This window comes from Coenobita brevimanus, chromosome 31 (assembly GCF_032717465.1).
Source record: "Coenobita brevimanus isolate Jiangsu-jjx chromosome 31, ASM3271746v2, whole genome shotgun sequence".
NCBI classification, from domain to species: domain Eukaryota; kingdom Metazoa; phylum Arthropoda; class Malacostraca; order Decapoda; family Coenobitidae; genus Coenobita; species Coenobita brevimanus.
In genome coordinates this window covers 21,841,810-21,863,357 of record NC_136984.1, presented here as the reverse complement: position 1 = coordinate 21,863,357, position 21,548 = coordinate 21,841,810, and the positions used below count along the sequence as shown (strand labels likewise).

At 43.3% G+C, this 21,548-nt stretch overlaps 1 protein-coding gene across 1 annotated transcript in view; it reads right to left on the bottom strand.

The window, feature by feature from the left end:
* Nucleotides 1-397: 397 nt before the first annotated feature.
* Nucleotides 398-21,548, bottom strand: part of LOC145395519 (cytochrome P450 4C1-like) — a 338,392-nt gene continuing 317,241 nt past the window's right edge. Inside the window, exon 10 of the mRNA XM_080269128.1 lies at nt 398-561. Within this exon, the coding sequence (XP_080125254.1) occupies nt 398-561 (164 nt within the window). The remainder of the gene's footprint in view (nt 562-21,548) is intronic.

The window sequence follows — 21,548 nt, the reverse complement described above, 5'->3', positions numbered from 1 at the left end:
GGGTATCCCCAGTAACTACTACTGTACATTTGTTGGCCCCATGTGTAGGATGAAAGTCAAATCACAATGGAGAAGGGAACCTCATGTTGTTAGGAGTCATGTACTGGATGCCTATAATTGTATTTCATTAGTCTGCACCATATATTACAGAAGGCGGAAAACAAAAGCACAAAATGGCCAGACAGACTCTTTCATCACCTGATCCAGAAATTACTGATGTTTATATTTTTGGAAAGTGGCCTTCAGTTCCTTGTTTGATTTCCCCAAAACTCTCATACTAATCATCAGATTTTCCTATTCATTATATATTTGTTTCAACCTCACTTTCTGGCGATTTCGTTATCAGTCACACTTGATCCACCCCCAGCCACACTCGTTTCGCTCCCAGCCCCTATGTTCATGGTCTTCTGGGGATGAGCCTGATGAAGTTGCCATTTTTGGGCCAGAGGACGACTTCCCCGAGAAGCTGGAGGTCCTCCATCGGTGTGTCGCTCTCCACTTTGAACTGTCGAAGCACCTTACCCAGCACCACCTTCACCTCCATCATGGCAAACTTCTGACCTGTAGGTTTTAAATGCATAGCTACGGTCAATGATATTATATACAGCTTCCAAACTGAAAAGTAATCTACAGCTGTAGTTAGCAGTTTCATTACATTGTCTTGAAATCCTATATATGACTAACAAGATCTTGCCCTTCGATATTTTAACAAGAATTTATTAACACCAGAACCTTCAATTATGGGTGGCCAATAGAAATCCTACCTCAACAGTGTACCTGTGGCACTGTCTTTGATGCAACCCATACAACGGTTTGTAAGAAGGGAAGATTTCTGTGCATTTGACATGATGAACAATGCAAACTCCCTGCGAAAATGTTCCAGGAAATATGGCATGACATCCCTCTAGAGAGAGAGCACTTCACACACATCAGATGATGCACGACTGACTGTCAGTGCTCCAGGTTTCTAGACATGTGGGCAGAAGCTTTCTTCGACATTAGGATAATTGATCTGATGACAGCATATGAAGTGTCTCTCAAGGCTTCACACAAGAGGAACGAACAGGAAAAAGCTCAGAAACTATAAAGAAATAATCCAACATGTAGACCATGGTCGATTAATTCCCCTTGTGTTCGTAGCATCAGGTGGGATGAGTACAAAGGCGGGGAGATTCTACTTGAGGCTGGTGGAGGTTCTTTCTGACAAGAAACATAAACCTCAGAGTTTTGTTATGGCCTGGATGAGATGTCGAGTGTCATTCTCTCTCGTGACGTCTGCAATCCTCACTCTTATGCCCCATGGACACAAGATCATTACACCTCAGGCCTGTCCTCTGGAGGCTATGGATTACGAAGCTATAATGATCGAGTGCCGCACTGACCCGCAGCTCCAATTGAGTAATGTTTTTTTTAGCACTGTAATGTTAATAAAAAGAAAAAGAAATTAAAAACAGCAACATATGACTGTTAACAAAAGTCATTGGCGGGTTTCGGGCCAGTGGACTGTATTATGAAGGTTAATTTAAGCCTTAACATTATAACTTCAGATGGTGAATTGTATTATGAAGGTTGGTGTTGATCTTCGCAGTATTTTTTCCCAAATGCATAGGGGTGATTTAAAGTAGTAAAAAAGAAAAGAAAACAGTAGTAGCACTAGTAGTAGTAGTAGTGATAGTAGTAGTAGTAGTAGTAGTAGTAGTAGTAGTATAAGCAGTATTAATAGTTGCATAATCATCATCATCAGCAGCAGTAGTAGAGTTACAGAAGTCAGCCACAGACACATCTGAAACATGAACCGAGTGGACTACAAACCGAAGTTACCCACATCCTGCAATCCAACATTCTCCTTTCTTGGGACACGGGGAGAGCTGAGAGACACTGTTTAACCAGCTTCCCCGCTCAGCCATATCGGAGGCACTATATGAAGGGGTCCCTCTCCTTAAAGAAAATTCCTGGCATAAGAATATTTCCTCTAGCAAAAACCTAAGTTTGTCTTTCCACATTAATTGTCATTACAGTGCTTCCTTATCGGAAAACTAGCTGTCATTTCACAATAAGCCACTTCAGCCCAAGGCAAGAGGGAAATCTAGTTACCAGCAGGACATTGGTGAACAGTGGAGTAAAAAGGCAGTTTTCTCAGAACAGTGAAATGATGATTCGTTCCACCCTCCTTACTCTGACTTGTAATATGGTAATAGTGTTAAAACTAATAATGTAATCTTAATCTTGGAAACCACACCTCATGTCACAATAGGCTATACTCTTACATCTTACAGAAAGCATCACAACGTTATATTCCAAGAACGTTCATTTCGCTAATCTTCCCCTACTATGTGATATATGAGCTCTGTTCAGAATGTCTCTGACCTAATGTTCAAGTAAGATAAATAGCTAACCTGTTGAGCTATGACACTATTCTCCCTTAACCCCTACACCGCGGGCTTCTTTACCAATGACTTGCGTGTCCCGCGGGGTTATTCGGGCTCCGACAGACTCTCAAAAAATATTTGCCAAAAATCAGTTATTAGCCCTAGAATAATAAAATTACACATGCTTATGGCACATACCTTCAGCTTTCTCCTGGAATGATTGTTGAGCCTTCATCGGTTACCGTAGGACTTGTGGAGACCTCTGAAGTAGGGTAACGAAGTCTCCACTTTACACTTTCCCACAACCCGTAATATGATTACCACAGCCAGATACAAACACTATAAACACTATTCTACAATTTTCAAGTAGTTTGGGATCCATACTCCAAAAAAAAAAGCACTGTGAAAGCAATGGAAATTACGAGCGCGTCTGATCGTCGCACTTGCGCTAGTTCGCTCTAGGCACTCTGTCATTTATTATTCATAAAACCCCTCACACTTTATATTTCTATTACTATATCACACTTATATATATCTGGAGACTTTCTCCATAAGTTTCCTTCAGTCGTATTAGTTTATTGTCACTGAAGTCATTCAATTTTTCATTCAGTAAAATACGTAGAGAGCCACGGATTCACTTTCACTGTTATAACATAAATTATTTGTACTCATATTCTTATATTACTAATTACTTACATTACTATTTACATTTTCTATTCTATTTTCAATATTCACCCTGCTATTTTACTTACACTATGTTATTCACTGTCACTTTCAGTAAGATAAATCTATAATATACTGTTCAATCATATGAACTGAACATCCATTGCTTTCACCTGCTATTTACACATTATTTACACATTATTCCCAAATAATTCTGCTTCCACACTTGCACTGTTAGAACTGCTTCTGGCTGTGGTAATCGAAGAAGAAGGTACTCGTAACACAGAGGGGAACCTGGCACTCAGCGCACTGCCAAGAGGTGCGTTTATGCTCAGGTGTGCGGCGTGTGGTATGCGCACATACCTGACACCTGCGAATCGCACCCTTCCTTTTCCCTGTGGCAGGCATTAGCTCAAGTCTGTGCCGATCCATATACGCCCTCTACTCAAGTCGGTCGGGAAGTGTTACTGGATGGCGCCTTGGAGTTGCTGCTGTCACCCTACCATATCTTTCTAGCAGCTGCTTGACACAAGTCCTGGCGAACAACCTCAGGGAGAAGGACTTGGGTGGCTTGACCTTCATCTTGTACAGGATGAAGGCGTTCAGCATCGTCATATCTATCAGATGCAGAAAAACTTTCCTGTACCACCTAGTATTCTTTCTGAGGCAGTCGATCTCACCAATCATCATGTCGGACTTGTCCACCAGCCGCATGTTGATATTATAGTCCAACACAGCATCAGGTTTCATCACAGGTTCGCCTGTCCTACGGTCGACCTTCCCACTGTCTCTCATCTCCCCCTTATGTACGGTGGTGAGCATCTGCACGACCCTCTTGTCATGCCACCGTATTGCCAGCATCTTCTCACACTTGTGTAGGTGCACGTCTCCTCGCTGCGAGGTTCCCGCCTCTGGGAATTTGGTGAAGTGGGCACGATTACTTTTCACAGTGCCACAGGAGCCAATGCCGTGCTCAGAAAGGTATTTGGCAAGTTTCGGTGCTGTATAGTAGTTCTCTGTATACAGCACATGATTCCCACCAAAATACTTTTCTAGGAGCACTTTCACTACACAGCCTGAGAAGCCAAGGGGGTGTGTTTCATCGAGATCGACAGTGTTGGCTGAATATATGACAAAGTCAAGGATGTACCCCGTCTTACAGTCGCACAGTACAAAGAACTTAATTCCAAAGTGATGGCGTTTGCTTGGAATGTACTGAACAAACCGAAGACGTCCTCTGAACAAGACCAAGGATTCATCAATGACAACCTTCTGAAAGGGGTGGAAGAATGACATAAACTTATCCTTCATTCTGCTCAGAATCTCCCGGATCTTCCAGAGTGGGTCGTTTTGGGAAGGTACATCGTTGTCAGCAAAGTGCAGGTTTCCCATGATGTTCCGGAAGCGATCTCTGGCCATGTACTTATTGAAGGTGGGTGAGGGTAGTAAGGGGTCCATGGACCAGTATTCTTCCAACTCATGCTTCTTGGAGTGTGGCATGAGAAGCATGAGGGCAAAGAACACATACAGCTCCTGCACTCCCAGCATGGACCACTGTTGCATCTTGGCTGCACCTGTACCACTTGCAGCACGTTGTGATTCATACCTGTTGGTTTCATCACATATGTGCTGCATGACTTCGTCATCTAGGAAGGCCAAAAGGTAGTCGACACACTCAGCATTTTCGTCCATAGTGAAGGCAGGCTGAACTCCTGAGGAGCTCTCATCAAAAACTAGATTTTCGGGCACAAAATCTGACCCTTCCGTCCATGCGAAGGCGTCCAGGATTCCCTGTCGTGGCGGTGTAGGGCGGGTGGTGGTGATGGTGGTGGAGGTTGGCTGTGAGGGAGGTTTATCTCGGTCAAGGTCACTCGCACTGACCCTAGGTTGCCGTACAGCACTAGCAGCCCTTACCCTACTAGCTACACTACTTTTCACTCTCCTTGATTTACCTCTACCTCTACGGCCTGCCTTCACTGTTGACGCTGGTGGTGACTCCGACGACGAAGACTCCAGAGATAACTCAGCCGACGATGATGAAGAGATGAGTAAAGTGGGGCTTGGGGAACGGGGAGGTGAATGCACTCGTGACTCATGGCTGGCTGGGTCACGTGGGGGCATTGTTCTGGGGCTAACACGCCGCCTTTTCACTCCCTTCCCAAATTATTGTCCTTGCTGCACTAAAGGCTCCTTTCCCTTGGAGCTAGACACTGATTCACTTACTGTAGCACTCGTTGTTGCTGTTTCTGGCGCAATACCTCATCCAGCTCATCACACGACTCACCTGAATCGTCATAGTCACTGTCCATCATTATCATGGACAATTCTGCCAGTTCACGTGCCACTGCAGAGTCACTAAGGCCTTTCCTGCTTGCCTCACCACTTTTCTTAGGAGTAGAGGTCACGGGGCCCTTTGCAATGGGCGCAGAAGTGGCAGGAGTGGCGGGGCGCGAGTGCGACATGGTTTCTCTACAGCGGAGGACAAGGAACTAAATGCCGTGGCTTATCTGAGAAGGGAAGGGTTGACAATGACACTTTAGGCTGACTGCTGCTAACTTACAGGCTAATTTTTTATAGGTAGAAAATCTCGGCAATAAATAAAGAAATAGGTAGTTCCAGGTGAATGTAAATGTCAGTTAGGATTCTCCCTTCCTTTCTGATATATAATTTTATTACAGACATCGATTACAAGGCATAAATCAAGGGGGAAATTACCGTGGTAATGTTGCGAATGAATGCACGTGAGGTTTTGTCAGGTGATAATTAGCCAATTTCTGGTGTATAACACTATCACTTACCTGTTATTTTTTTTGGTATATATTATTTTGTATAAGTATAGGGCATAGGGCTTATTTCAATGGATGAAATCTGTGGAAAAATCAGGGGGAAATTTGCGTAGCGCAGCGCGGCGTGGGAGGTGAGAGGACAGGATAATGGAGGGCAGGTAGGGAGGGGAGTCACGAAGGGGGTAAAATCGCTAAATTGTCAACAATGGATGGGAGTACAGATGAGATTTGGAGTGCTGACTAGTGTTGGACATTGGCAGTACCGATAGATGATACAAGCCACCACTTGAGAGCCCGGGATAATTCAAAATAACACAGAATCACAAAAGTGACGCCCCGCGGTATGATCCATTGTGGCCGAGTGTCACGAAAGTGACGCCCCGCGGTTAAGGGGTTAAAGTAGGCCCCTTCTGACTTGACACATGTAGCCCAGCGCCCTTTCCACGGCCTGAAACATTTTTGAAAGACTGTTTTCGGTATCTCCTTCAGGTGATTCATCACTTTCTTCATCGTGCCCAGTCTCAAATCGGGAACCTTCAACGGAGTTTTGAGCTTGGGGAATAACCAAAAGCCACAGAGCCATGTTTGGTGAGTATATATATATATATATATATAATGTGTGTGTGTGTGGGTGTGTGTGCCGATTAATATCGGCATTAGTATCGAAAGGAAAAAATTATCCGATAACCTGAACCATAACGAAATCATCTGAGGTAAGATGAAAAACAAATATTTGCATTACCCAGAGACCGTAGACTCATAAGTCTCCTTGTGTTTAATTGTCCACGATATTAGATGTGAACTAAAACTGTATTGATGAATATTTTCCAAAAGTATTGTCACATCCTACATCCTGTTCACTATTGTAATATCATTCATAAAAGGCTCTAACATGCATGCATGCATTGGCTTTGGTCACCTACTGGCGGCTCTTCTCACTGATTGATCTATGGCAGCCTCCCTGTTGATTCACTTATCGCTGAGGTGACACCTATGAAATTTTCCATTATTTTCGGTCTGCCTCTCGCAACTCAGTCCCCAACATTCATACTTTTCACTTTCCACACCCAGTTATCATCCTACATCTTCTCTAAATGCCCAGACATCTCAATTTGCCCTTCCCCATCATAACACCAATACACTCAAGTCCCATCCTTTCTCTCAAAGCTTTAATTGTAAACCTAGCTCCTCCAGGCCTCACATTCAAGGATGCTTTACAGAGCCATCTAATCATTGTCATTTCTGTGCGTTTGAGCCTAGGAATATCCTCTTCCTTTACTGCTCAGGTCTCAGTACCGAACAGCATTATGATCATAACACATGTTACATACAAAGATCCCTTAGCACGGAGGTTGAACCCTCAAAATGTCATTAGGAGGCAACAGCTCCTGGACTTTCTTCCACCAATCCTTACCGTAGCCCCAGAGTTAGCTCCAGCCCGAACTCCAACACATAACATATCCACCGTAAAATAAGAAAAAAAAATGCCACACACTCAAGAGAATCACTAGCAAGATCATTGCTTTCACGCCTATAGCAATCTATACATGCACACTGCGACATACAGCTCACATGAAATCAGCATTAGTCTACTTCTAACACCACAACATCTCCTATGCACCGACTCATCACAAGTGCTGCACAAGTTGGAGTTACTTCCCACATCCTTGTGGCAAACTGCACAAGGCCACTCTTTGTCTGTCTTGATAGCACCACTCTCACTCCCAAACACCACCATCTCAAACTTACTCTCAAATTCCTGTGCCCCACTCCACCTCCCAAATCCTTCCTCCAGTTCCCTTCTTGTTTTCTGCAATCAATATCAAGTCACCAGCACACAACACCTCCCAGACACCTCTCACGGGAGTCTGATTCTGAAGTCACTTGAGGGGGCTTCAAACACCATGGGAAACAATAAGGGGCTCAAGACAAGGGTTGGTGCAGTTACACTTCAAAAATTTAATTACAGTTACAGTTATTTAATCTAATTTATTTACAGTTACAATTACAATTACTTTTAATTTCTTCAAACTTACAGTTATATTACAAATACATTTGGGAATAGCAACTACATTACAATTACAGTTGCTGCAAAAAATGAATTATAATTACAATTATACTTACATATTCCTGAACTTAGAAAAAGATCGTTTTGGTCAAGAAAAACACTAATTTTGCATTGTAAGGCTGTCCATTATATACAAACAGTGGTACAAACTAATCTGAAAGAACTAAAAAGATTTTTTTAGTGTAAAGGGTGCAGATAGTAACTAAAAAGCTGGTAGTTTTTCAAACAAGTGACTGTTGCACTTAATAACATTGAACAGAAAAAATTGACAGAGTTGATTCTATTTGCAGCGGAATAAATTCCGGCAGTGCTGAAAACTCTCTCTGATGGAGCAGATGTAGCAGTACACTGAGTTACCTCTCTTGCAAGGTTCTGCAGTGAATGCAAAGCTTGTAACACTTCTTTCCAGCATAGCACTGGATCACTGGAAATTGACAGAGTTCCTTCCTCTACATATTGCTTCAACAAAATATTCACTGACACTGTATTTCCCTCTGATTTCCGTTGATTTTGGAGCTTTACTGAACATTTTGGTAAGAAAAGAACAGTCTAGGTATTTTTGATTCAGGTAATCCTTCTGCTAGATCATCATTCTTACTTTCTTTTTCCATCGTTGACCTTTTGTGAACCACCTTCAATTTTAATGTATTTCCTTGACATATGCCAGCACATAGTTCTTCTGCTCTTGTAATGAAAGTCAGTCCTGTTTGAATCTAGGATAAAAAAAGTCGCCACTTGAACATTTCTCATTTCCATGCATGGATCCAATCTTTTCTGCACAGAGTCCAACAGCACTTTAGCCAGCTGTTTACTGTTTTGTAATTGCTTATTGTGAATTTGATTCTCCAGTGAGTGTTAAAGTTCCTGAATCGCTGGTCCAATAACAGTTATGGGCACCTTCTGTTCCTACACAACTTCCATGGCCTCATGAAAAGATTGGGGGACAATTACAAGCTCTTTTAGGGAAGAAACCTCCTCTGGCATGATTTTCATACTCCTCTGCTTTCTCTGGGACAGATCACAATTGCATCATACACCTTTACAGGGTTTTTGAGTATTTATTTCACCATTTTCAACTCTGAATTCCATATTGTCACATTTTGTGCCTCGAGAAAAAGTCCTTTAGATCGACGGTACGGAGCAGCTACTGTTGATTTCCTAACTGAGTTGATCAAGGATGCAGTTTTCTGCAGGGCTGTTTAGAGTAGTGAAATTTTTTACATTTGGGTGAGTAAACCTATCCCTCACACACAGTTGCTGAGTATGTGCAAAACATCCCATTCTTTGAGGAAGGAAAGTCAGAACATCAAAGCACATATCCTCATCAACTATGTAGGGGTCACACGAATTTCCAGCCTCGTCTTCTTTCTGTTCTATGTAGAAAATTGGCAAGGAAATGTCAAGTGCTTTCACCATTGACGATGCATTTTCAGCTACAACTTTTTTACTTTTCCTTGAATACTGAACCGACTGACAATTTCCTCAGGGCAGATGCAGTGTTAAATGCTGTGTGTCGGCCTTCAAAATTTTCGCAAGGTAGGGCATTGGATGTTGGAGTGGCCCTAATGAGAGAGGGCAGTGTTTGGAAACTCCCTGTGCCGTTGTTTGCAGATGATACTGTGTTGTTGAGCGAAGACGAAGGGGAGCTGCAAGGCTTGGTAGATGAGTTTGGGAGAGTGTGTAAGAAACGGAATCTAAAGGTGAACGTAGGGAAGAGTAAAGTTATGGTCTTTGAGAGAAGTGAAGTCAGTGAATGTGCAGTAAGGTTGGATGAGGACGAAATGGTAAATATGAGTGCGTTTAAGTACTTGGTAGTGTGATGAGTAAACATGGGAGTTTAAAGGGTGAAATGCTTGAAAGGGTACAACAAGGATGAAAGGTGGTTGGTTCCTAGAAAGCAGTGTTAAGAAACAGGGAGGTGAACACGGGAATGAAAAAAAGTTACTACATGACAGTATTGTGATACCAACTCTAACCTATGGAGGTGAAGCTTGGACCTTGTTGGAGGGACAGAAGTCAATAGTGAGAGCAGTGGAATGAGTTATTTGAGAGGACTGTGTGGAGTCACATGGAGAGACGGACTGACAAATGAGGATGTGAAGGAGCATTGTGGTGTGGATGTGGATGTGATAGGAAACGTTGGGAGAAACGCATTGAGTTGGTTTGGCCATGTGGAGAGCATGGAGAGTGAGAGACTGATGAGGAGTGTGTGTGAGTGAGGTGGAAGGGGGGGGGAGAGGGAGGGGGAGGCCAAGGATGAGATGGAGGGATGGAGTGGAGTGGTATATGAGAGAGGCGGGTGTGAGCCGGGAGCAGGGCAGTGAAATGGCGGGGAATAGGGCGACATGGAGGCGATTCGTTTGTGGCCACCCCATACAGGATTAAAGCGTTGGCAATGGAAAGATAGATAGATAGAATATTTCTGTAATTAATTAAATTTCAATTAAATTGCAATTACAATTACTCCAACCCTGGTCTGAAGGGAGGGCGAGGGAAAAAGAAGGAGACTGATGGAAAAGAGAGAGGAGATTAAGGGAGAAAGAGAGAAATGAATTAAAAGGACAAGCGAGGAGACAGAATGAGAGATGAAGACAATCAGAGAGAGAGAGAGAGAGAGAGAGAGAGAGAGAGAGAGAGAGAGAGAGAGAGAGAGAGAGAGAGAGAGAGAGAGAGAGAGAGAGAGAGAGAGAGAGAGAGAGAGAGAGAGAGAGAGAGAGAGAGAGAGAGAGAGAGAGAGAGAGAGAGAGAGAGAGAGAGAGAGAGAGAGAGTTGACATACTCGTTTGGCACAAAGAATCGCATTGTGTTGAGACTGGAGGAGGAAGCGTGGAGGGAGAAATGAAAAAATGGAGAGAAGTGGACATGGAAGGAGGAGGAGGAACAAGAGGAGGATGTAATCGGAGAGGAGGAAGGGAGTGTGAAGACGGAAGGAATGAAAGGAGGAAGAGGAGGAGGAGGAGGATTAGTGAAAGAGGAAGTGGATGAGAGAAAAAAGGACGAGGAGGAGGCAGTGTAAGAGGCAGAAAGAAAGAAGAAAATGGAGAGGAGAAAGAGCAGAGAGGAGGAAGAGTAAGAGAGAGAAGGAGGAGGAGGACGAAGACGAGGATGAAAAGGGAAGACCAGAGACTGAGTCTATCATTACCACCCTAACGACCACCATCATTACCACAACTACCACCTTTACTACCACAACTACCACCATCACTGTCAATATTACTACTACCAACACTTCTCTCATATCCACAATAGATTATATCAATTGTCATCGGCGTCTCTTTATCAAAATCATCATCCCGACCTCTTTCTGCCACCCAATATAATAATAATAATAATAATAATATTATTATTATTATTATTATTATTATTATCATAATAACAATAACAATAACACCAATATTTTCCACTTCTCTCCCTCCCTCCCTACCACTACCATCACCACAACCACAACTACCAACATTACCAACATTCCGTGCCCCATCAACAACAGTCTGTCTTCCTCTCGTGTTAATATCTAGCAATTGGTCTGAAGGGGGAAGAGAAAGAGGAGGAAGAGGAAGACAGGAAGAGAGAGGTATGGTGGAGATGATGGTGATGAGAGAGAGAGAGAGAGAGAGAGAGAGAGAGAGAGAGAGAGAGAGAGAGAGAGAAACATGGAGGAAATGAGACGAGAAGACAAAAATGAGAAGATGAAGAGGAGGAGAAAATGGAGAGGAGGATAAGGATATTAAGGACCAGAAGAAGACGAGGAGGAGTAGGAGAAAGGCAGGATGATGAGGCGAAGGAGGAGACGAAGAAGAAAGAGGATAGGGGAGGAGAAGACTGAGGAGAGAGGAGGTGGAGGGAATCCAAGGAATTACCATGGTGAAAAGTGCTCTCTCTCTCTCTCTCTCTCTCTCTCTCTCTCTCTCTCTCTCTCTCTCACACACACACACACACACACACACACACACACACACACACAAACAAACACACAAAACAATAATATCTATTAAAAACGTGAACAGTAAGAGAGAAACACTGAATATGAATGTAACTGACAATATAGTATATAGATGGATAGAAACATAGATAAATAGATATTCTTAATACACAGATGCATAGTTAAATAAATGTACATACACAGCTACATAAGTCAACAGATACACAGACAGATACACAGAAAAACACTGGATAGCCAGACACAGAAAGACACGAAAAAGGAAAAGACTATAACGGAAATAGCGATGTTACGATGAAATCATTAAAAAAAAAATGGAGTAATTGAATTACATAAATATTACATCTTTTATTTATATTGGATGGTGACTAGGAAGTAATGTAGATCGTGAAAAAAATGTTTATACAAAGAGGGTGGCTTTATATAACAGGGGAAGGTGGGCGGGTGAAATGAATTTGTGATTATCAAAGCATGACGGTGCTCTCTCTCTCTCTCTCTCTCTCTCTCTCTCTCTCTCTCTCTCTCTTCTCAAAACCCAACCCCTATTCTTTTTGCTCTCCCTGACAAATAGGAACACAGGAGATAAAGTTATAAAATCTTATTGCTCTCTGTTTCGAGTACCGTATGTGATATGATATAATTCTTATAGGGTGGATATTGGTCTACGTGTGTGTGTGTGTGTGTGTGTGTGTGTGTGTGTGTGTGTGTGTGTGTGTGTGAATGAGAGAGAGAGGGGGGGGGTTCCCTGGCAGCTCTTTCTTGGCGATTTAGTTAGCATTTAATTCCTTACTATTTTCCCCCTAATTTCTTAAATATGTGTAATATTTCCCTGTATTTCCCCCATGACACTTCTCTACGTCTCTAAATTTTCCCGACGTTTCCCTCTATTACCCCTAAAATATTTCCCATTACATAGCAAGTTTCTCTCTGTCCTTATGTCTCCCTTAAATTTTCCTTTTCTCTCCCTAAAAACACTTCTCTTCGCCTTTAACCCTCCCCGTTGCCCACAGATAGTACCCCAACATTCACCTTGGCCTAAATGAAAACAAGAGAAGCTGGAACAAAAGGAGTTGGGATTAGAGCTGGGACTTGAGCTGACACTTGAGTTGGGAATTTAATTGGGAATTGAGTTGGGACCTGACACTTCAGTTGGCACTTGACACTTTATTTGGCATCCGAGTTGGTATTAAAGTTGACACTTGAGTTGGTACCTAAGTTGGCGCTAGAGTTCGGACCTAAGTTGGCGTTTGAGTTGGCACTTGAGTTGTTATTTGAGTTTGGACTTGCATTGGCGCTGGAGTTGGCGCTTTAATTAGCTCTTGAGTTAGTACTTACGTTGGTACCTGAGTTGGAGCTTAAGTTGGCACTTGAGTTTGGACTTAAGTTGGTGCTTGAGTTGGAACTTAAGTTGGTGCTTTCAGTTGGGACCTAAGCTGGCCCTTGAGTTGAGATTAAGTTGGTGCTTGAGTTGGGATTTAAGCTGGCACTTGAGTTGAGGCTTAATTTATTGCTTGTGTTGGGACTTATGTTGACGCCTGAGTTGGGACCTAAGTTGACACTTGAGTTTGCATGTCTTCACTTGAGTTCCAGCTGAAGTTGGCACTTGAGTTGGGACTTAAGTTTGAGCTTGAGTTGAGACTTAGGTTGGGGCTTGATTTGAAACTTTGGTTGGCGCTTGAGTTGGGACTCAAGTTGGTGCTTGAGTTGGGATTTAATTTGGCACTTAAGTTGGGAATTAATTTTGCACTTGTGTTGAGACTTTAGTTTGTTCTTGAGTAGGAACTGAAGTTGGCATTTGAGTTGGTACTTAGGTTGGCGCGGGACTTAGGTTGTTGCTCGGGTTGGCACCTAAGTTGGCACTTGAGTTGTGACCCAAGTTGGCACTTGAATTACTATAGCACTTAAGCTTTCGCTTGAGTTTGGATTAATGTTGGCGCTTGAGTTACAACATAAGTTGGCGCATGAGTTGGAGGTTAAGTTGACTCATGAGTTGGAACTTATGTTGGCAATTGATCTGAGACTTAAGTTGGCACTTGAGTTGGGACTTAAGTCCGTGCTTGAGTTCGGACTTTGGTTGGCACTGGAACTGGGACTTAGGTTGGCACTGGACTTGGAACTTTGGTTGGCATTTGCGTTGGGACATAAGTTGGTGCTTGAGTTCGGACTTAAGTTGGCACTTGAGTTGAGACATAAACTGGCACTTGAGTTGGAACTTAAGTTAGCGCTTGAGTTAAGACGAGTTGGTACTTGTGTTGGGACTTAAACTGGTGTTTGTCTATCTATCTATCTATTGCAAGACGCCTCAATCCCGTTCGAGGTGGCCAAAAACAAATCGCCTCCACGTCGCCCTGTCCCCCGCCATTTCACTGCCCCGCTCCCAACTCACACCCCCCTCTCTCGTATACCTCTCCACCCCATCCCTCCATCTCATCTTCGGCCTCCCTTTCCCTCTTCCCCCCTCCACCTTACTCACATACACTCTCTTCGTCAGTCTTTCACCCTCCATCCCTCCACATGGCCAAACCACCTCAGCTATCACATCCACATCCACACCACAACGCTCCTTTATATCTTCATTTGTCAGCCTGTCTCTCCATGTGACTCCACAGGCTCCTTTTAAATAACTCATTTCCACTGCCCTCACTCTTGACTTGTGTCCTTCCAGCAACGTCCAAGCTTCACTTTCATGCGTTAGAGTTGGTATCACAATACTATCATGTAGTAACTTTTTCACTTCCATGCTCACTTCTCTGTTTCTTATCACTGCTTTCAAGGAACCAGCAACCTTTCTTCCCTGCTGTACCCTTTCAAGCACTTCACCCTCCAAACCTCCATCCTTACTCATCACACTACCCAAGTACTTAAACGTACTCACATTTTCCAATTCCTCACCATCCAACCTCGCTGTACATTCACTGACTTCACCTCTCTCAAAGACCATCACTTTACTCTTCCCTACATTCACCTTTAGATTCCGTTTCTTACACACTCTCCCAAACTCATCCACCAAGCCTTGCAGCTCCCCTTCGTCTTCACTCAATAACACAGTATCATCTGCAAACAACAGTTCAGGGAGTTTCCAAACACTACCCTCTCTCATCAGGGCCACTCCAACATCCACTATCCTACCTTGTACCTCTCTTATTACCCCATCCATGTACAGATTGAACAACCATGGAGACATGACACATCCCTGTTTCAACCCAACCTTCAAAGAGAAAAATTCACTCAGTTCACTATCCACAAGCACTACAGCCTTAGCACCATCATACAATGTCATACTCTTCACTGCATTCAACAGCTTCCCATCTACTCCATAATTCTTAACACTTTCCACAATCCTTGTCTATCCACCCTGTCATATGTTTTCTCCATATCCATGAAAGCTACATACAACTTCTTTCCCTTCTTTAGAAACTGTTCCAGTAAAGATCTAAGAATGAATATCTGATCTACACAACCTCTTCCCTTCCTAAAGCCTCCCTGTTCTTCTCCAACTAATTCCTCTGTTATTTCCCTAAGAAGATGTATGGTAATCATAGGGGCATTTGTCTTCTTAGTATAATAGGAAAAATGTATGGTAGAATACTTTTTGACAAAGAAGACAAATGCCCCTATGATTACCATACATCTTCTTTTTCCCTTTTCCTTTGTACAATTATACCTGACTTCCAATCCTCCGGAAATTGTCCTTCCTCCAAGGCCAATCTGCACATCTTCCACATCCATTCTACTACTATCTCTCCCCCATGCTTCAGCATTTCACCACACACTCTACCAATTCCTGGGGCTTTCCCCACTTTAACTTTCTTTATTGCTTCCACAACTTCTATCCTACTGATTTCTTCCTGTCTTCTCACCTCCCTCCTCTTTCCAGCCATTCCCCAGCCACTTATACTTGCATCACTTCCATCCTCTATTTTCAAGAATTCCTTAAAGTGTTCTCTCCATCTGCTCACTTTTTCTCCCTTCTCCACTAGCAATCTACCATTTTTATCTTTCACTCCCCTGCTAACTTCACTTCCACCCTGTCTTACTCTCGTCACCTCTTTCCAGAACATTTTCTTACAGTCCCTCCATTTTACACTCAAATTCCTTCCAAATTCCTCATCCACTCTCTTCTTACTCTTTCGTACTAATCTTTTTACCTCTCTCTTTCTCTCTGCATATAACTCTCTCTTCCGCGTCTCAACTTCTTCCACGCCCCTATTTCTCATCCACTCAATGTATGCTTTCTTCTTTCGTGCCACGGCCTGTCTCACCTCTTCATTCCACCACGCTGTTCCTTGCACAACCCTCCGTCTTCTCTTCATCCCACACACCACATCACATGCTACACATATTTCTTCTGTTAATATCCTGCACACACCTTCCACATCCCCCATCTGCTCCAATTCATATTTGCCCAATCGTTCCTCCACTTCTCTCTTATATTCTGCCTTTTCTCATCCTCTTGTAACCTTTCCACTCTCCTTGCAACTACTCCTTCCCGTCATTCCCTTCTTCCGTTACTCCATCTTATTTGGGTCTTGATTCTGGCCACCACCAAGTAGTGGTCAGAAAGTCCACTCCCCCAACCTCTATAAACTCTTGCATCCATTACATATCTTAGCATCCTTTCATCCACACACACATAATCAATCATTGCCTTCCTTTCATTCACTTCACCACCCACCCTTCTCATCATTCGCCATGTATACCTGTGGATCATTTTATGCCTGTAGAGGGTATTGGCTATCACCAACCCCCTCCCAGCACAAATGTCCACTAACGCACTACCATTCTCATTTATCTCAGCAGGCACACCCCACTCACAAACTATTCCATCCATCTTCACATTCCCTACTTTACCCTTCATATCACTGATCAAAAACACTCTCTCATTCCTTCCAAACTTTTCCATGCACACTTCCACATTTGTCCAGAACTCTTGTCTCACTCTGCTTGCATGCTCTTGCGTTGATGCATACACACACACAATCCCCCACATTTGTATTCCAACTTTTAATCTTACCCACACAATCCTTGACCCAACTGATCCATACTCTCTTATGCTCTTCTTCCATCTTTTACTCACAACTGTACACACTGCTTCTTTTGACCTCTCATTCTCACCTACTCCTGCACATATGCCCCATCCATACTCCCATTCTCTCACACTCTCACCTCTTCATTTAGTTTCAGTTACTCCACATACATCATCTTTCGCACCCTCAAGCACCTGGACAATCTCTCTCTCTTTCACCTCATCATTCACACCTCTTACATTCCATGTTCCGATTACCGTGTCCTTTGTCCAGTCCTTGGTCGTCATCTTTTGGTCAGTCCTTGTCCGAGGTTTCTTGTTTGTCTTTTTAGTTAGTTGTTTTCCTGGGAGGGGCACTAACCCTCCGCCAACCCTTTTAGTCACCTTGTACTACAAGCAGGGATAATGGAGGAATATTCTTGATTACCCCCCCTACCCCCAGTGGGGGCTAATGAGATGAAAATGCCACTTAGAATGTGTTTTGTGGATTTTGAAAAGGCGTTTGATAGTGTTTCACGTGCAGCTATGTTGAAAATTATGAGATTCTATAGTATACCAGAAAACTTTGTAAATATTTTTAGAAGCCTGCATGAAGGTACTTTTTGTAAGGTAATTTTGGGTGGTTCTTTGAGTGATCCATTTGAAGTTAGGTCAGGTATGTTTCAAGAAGGAGTTCTTTCGCCATTGGGTCATGGATTATGTTATGAGAAAGGTTGTAAGGACAACAGGTGCAGGAATTAACTGGAAAGAAAATCAGAAGCTGATGGATTTGGACTATGCTGATGATATCATACTGATTTGTGAAAGTATTTATGAGAGGCAGAAGGTGTTTGATTGTCTGGTGGAGGAAGGATTGATTGATTGATTGATTGATAGAACACGTGGCACCGCAACACCAAGGTCATATGGTGCCGTATAAGCACTATAGACTGTAGCACCAGTCAAGCAGGGTAGTACTCCCAATGTGGATGGAAAGCTGATGACAGGGAGAGCTGGAGCTTCCGTTTCATCAGCCCTCAGGACTAGGTCCCGACAATCCCCCTTTGCTGAACTTATTCAGTGTCTCAGTAACACAGAGAGTAGGCCAGCATGCTCTCCAATACGAGTTTCTCCAACTATCACCAAACTACATGCACAGTACGCACTTCACTTTCTTTCCCAAAATTAAAAAATCATGGCAGCACTACACGTGGCCTCAGAGTCCCCGGGGGGGGGTGGCATAAATGCCCCCACCTTCCGCCCCTCTCCAGGTGACGACTTGAGCTGCCTGGAACCACTGTCTGATTCTCTTCTTCATTTCCGCAACATTCGCAGCCTTTCCTCTAAATTTCTGTCTATTGAGCACCACCTCTCCTTCTCTAAACCTTACCTTCTATTTCTAACTGAGACTCAGCTGTCTGAGGCAACTGACAGCAAACCCTTTTCTGTATCCTCCTACTTTCTCTATATTCATTTCAAAACCAAAGGTGGATGTTGCATATATGTAAGCAACGACCTAACTTGTTCTCATCTTCCTGAACTTGACGCTTCTGAATTCTCCACACTCTGGCTTCGGCTTTCCTATCATTCTCTGACTAAATATATCCACGCTGTTTACTTATCTCCTAATTCTACTATCAAAATTTCTTCGACGATCTTACTTCTACAATGGAACACATTCTATCCATTACTCCTTTCTCTGAAATCACCATTCTAGGAGATTTTAATGTTCACCATCACCTTTGGCTCTCCTCTCCTTTCACTGATCCACCTGGTGAACTAGCCTACACCTTTTCTATCTTTAATGACCTAGAGCAGCTTGTACAGCACCCTACCCATATCCCTGACCACCTTGGACAGAGCTCCAACATACTCGACCTCTTCCTTACTACTAATCCTTCTGCTTACACTGTTAATATTTTCTCTCTGTTGGACTCCTCTGATCACAACCTTATCACCATAACCTGTGCTATCACTCCTGTGCAGCATGTGGACCCTCCAAAGAAACGTTGTCTATGGCACTTTGGAGCTGCAGATTGGGAGGCCCTCAAGCAGTAATTCTTTGATTTTCCCTGGAATGATTATGGCTTCCATTGCCGGGAGCCATCTGAGTGTGCCTTGTGCATTACGGAGGTTATTTTTTGGGCATTGACGCATACATTCCTTTCTCATATCCTCTGACTAATGCACGAAAGCCTTGGTTTAATCACACTTGTTCTAATGCTGTCTGCAACAAGGAAAGGGCCTATAAAAGTACCAGAGCCAACCCACCCCTGAATCACATCTTTTATACATTTCTGTCCGGAATTGTGCTAAGTCTGTTCTTCACTCTGCTAAAAATAATTTCATCCGTACTAAATGCTCTCAACTCTCCAACTCGAATTCGTCCCGTTCCTTCTGTCACCTTGCCAAAAACCTTTCTAACAACTAGACCTCATCATCCTTCCTTCCTCTTTTCTACTCTGATGGCTCTGTAGCTATTTCTTCTGCTGATAAAGCAGATATCTTCACTCAGACTTTCTCCTCCAGTTCCACCTTAGACGATTCTGGTGCTGTTCCTCCATCACTTTCCCCCTCTGACTAGTCTTCTTCATGGCTGACATTAAAATTTCTTCAGCTGATGTATTTTCTGCCATTGCTGTCCTCAATTCTAATAAGGCATATGGGCCTGATGGAGTCCCTCCTGTTGTTCTCAAGAACTGTGCTTGTGTGCTTACACCCTGCCTAGCAAGCTCTTTCGCCATTGTCTATCAACTTGTACCTTTCCCTCTTGCTGGAAGTTTGCTCTCATTAAGCCAGTCCCAATGAAGGGTGACCATTCCCAACCCTCTAACTATCGTCCAATTACTTAAACATCCTGTATCTCAAAAGTTTTTGGGTCAATTCTTAATAGAAAAAATTTAAAGCATCTTTCCTATCACAACCTTCTTTCTGATCGTCAGTATGGGTTCCGTCAGGGACGCTCCACTGGCGATCTTCTCACCTACCTTTCAGACTCCTGGTCATCTTCATTTCGGGACTTTGGCAAAAGCTTTGCCATTGCACTTGACATCTCTAAGGTTTTCGATCAAGTCCGGCATAAATCTTTAAATTCCAAACTGCCCTCTTACAGTTTCTATCCTTCTATCTGTGCTTTCATCTCTAGCTTCCTTTCTGGTCGTTCTATAGCTGCTGTTGTAGACGGGCATCATTCTTCTCCTAGATCTATCAACAGTGGTGTTCCTCAGGGCTCTGTCCTAGCACCAACTCTCTTCATTTTATTCATCAATGACCTTCTAAGCTGTACATCTAACCCTATCCATTCTTATGCTGATGACTCCACCCTTCACCTTTCCATTCGGTTCCCGCAATGTCCATCTCAGCAGTTACTTAACCCTTTAACCGCGGGTGTCATCCCAGAATGTCATTGCAAAAACTGGACCAACCGCAGGTGTCATTCTGGAATGTTTGTGAATATTTTGAATACCCAGCGTTTTTTCTGCGCGCCAATTGTTTCAAGGGAGAGTAGCTATTAAGTTCTTTCACTCCAGCCGACCCCCACCTACATCCCCCCACCCCCTGGGCCCCCACCTCCCACCTCCCGGGGCCCCCACCCCACCCCTGACCAAACACGCATCAGTATCTGTCCAGCTGTGTGAGTGACATCACCGCTGATGTGGCAGTGAAGTGCGGGCAATTACAGTGCCTTTTACCTGCCTCAGTGAACACAGAGTGGGTGTTTATCGTATGTGCAGTGTTCATATATGTTTATAATATTATTATCAGAATGAGGTTGGCATTTGGTAATGGTGTGTGAGCGAAAAATAGTGATTTTAGATCGCTCACTTCTAATGGCACTACCCATCCAGTGATAGTCAACGAAATCATGAAACCTACATCATTGCAAAGCCGAAGGTTAGTACTTTCTAATGGTACCTAATTTTTCGCTCTAGATTTATTCTGTGCAGAGTTATAAAGGTTTAAAGTTTGTTTACATTGGAACCCCTGCGGGGGGGGACCAGTCGGGTCAAAACAATGCCCGCGGTTAAAGGGTTAACCCGCCCCATCCCAACCACTTTTCCACCACTGACTCCCCCCAATCCCGACCATTTTTGGAAAAAAATTTTTTTGGCTCAAACCTCCGCTTTTGGTGAGAAACATCGAAAATTCATAGAGAAATCGCTCACCTGAGGTTTAAAATTCTCGATACAGGTAGGAGTACCTCCTTACCTTACTGGGTTTTCTAACAGGCTGGCACCAAACAAAACGAGTTCTATGGGAGGATAACTATTTCACACAACTCATCAACAGTATTTATTTATTTACTTGGTACGAATTTATATGTACTATGAGAGCATATTGGTTTTCAAGCAGAAATATGGGCATTATAAGCATTGTTTCACTCACTAACTCATCACCATACCTGACCTTTTTTTGCCACATTACCTGACCAACATTTCTGACTGTTTCTTCCTCTAATGCTATGTAAAGTTTGTCCTCCACATTGTCATTGATTGGGGAATCACTCTGGCCCTGAATTTCGTACCGTGGCATGACATGGCTTTACTGGCCAGGTCACTGATAACAGGTGAATTGGAGAGACAATGGCGTGCAAGGGGGGGGGGAGGTCATGCTGGGTAAGGCATTGTCCCTGCCTGGCATCTTGTAGAGGAAGGTGTCACGTGTATACGTACCAAAAATCACTTGCGAAAATTGAGAATTGTGCAAATTAGGGACCGTGC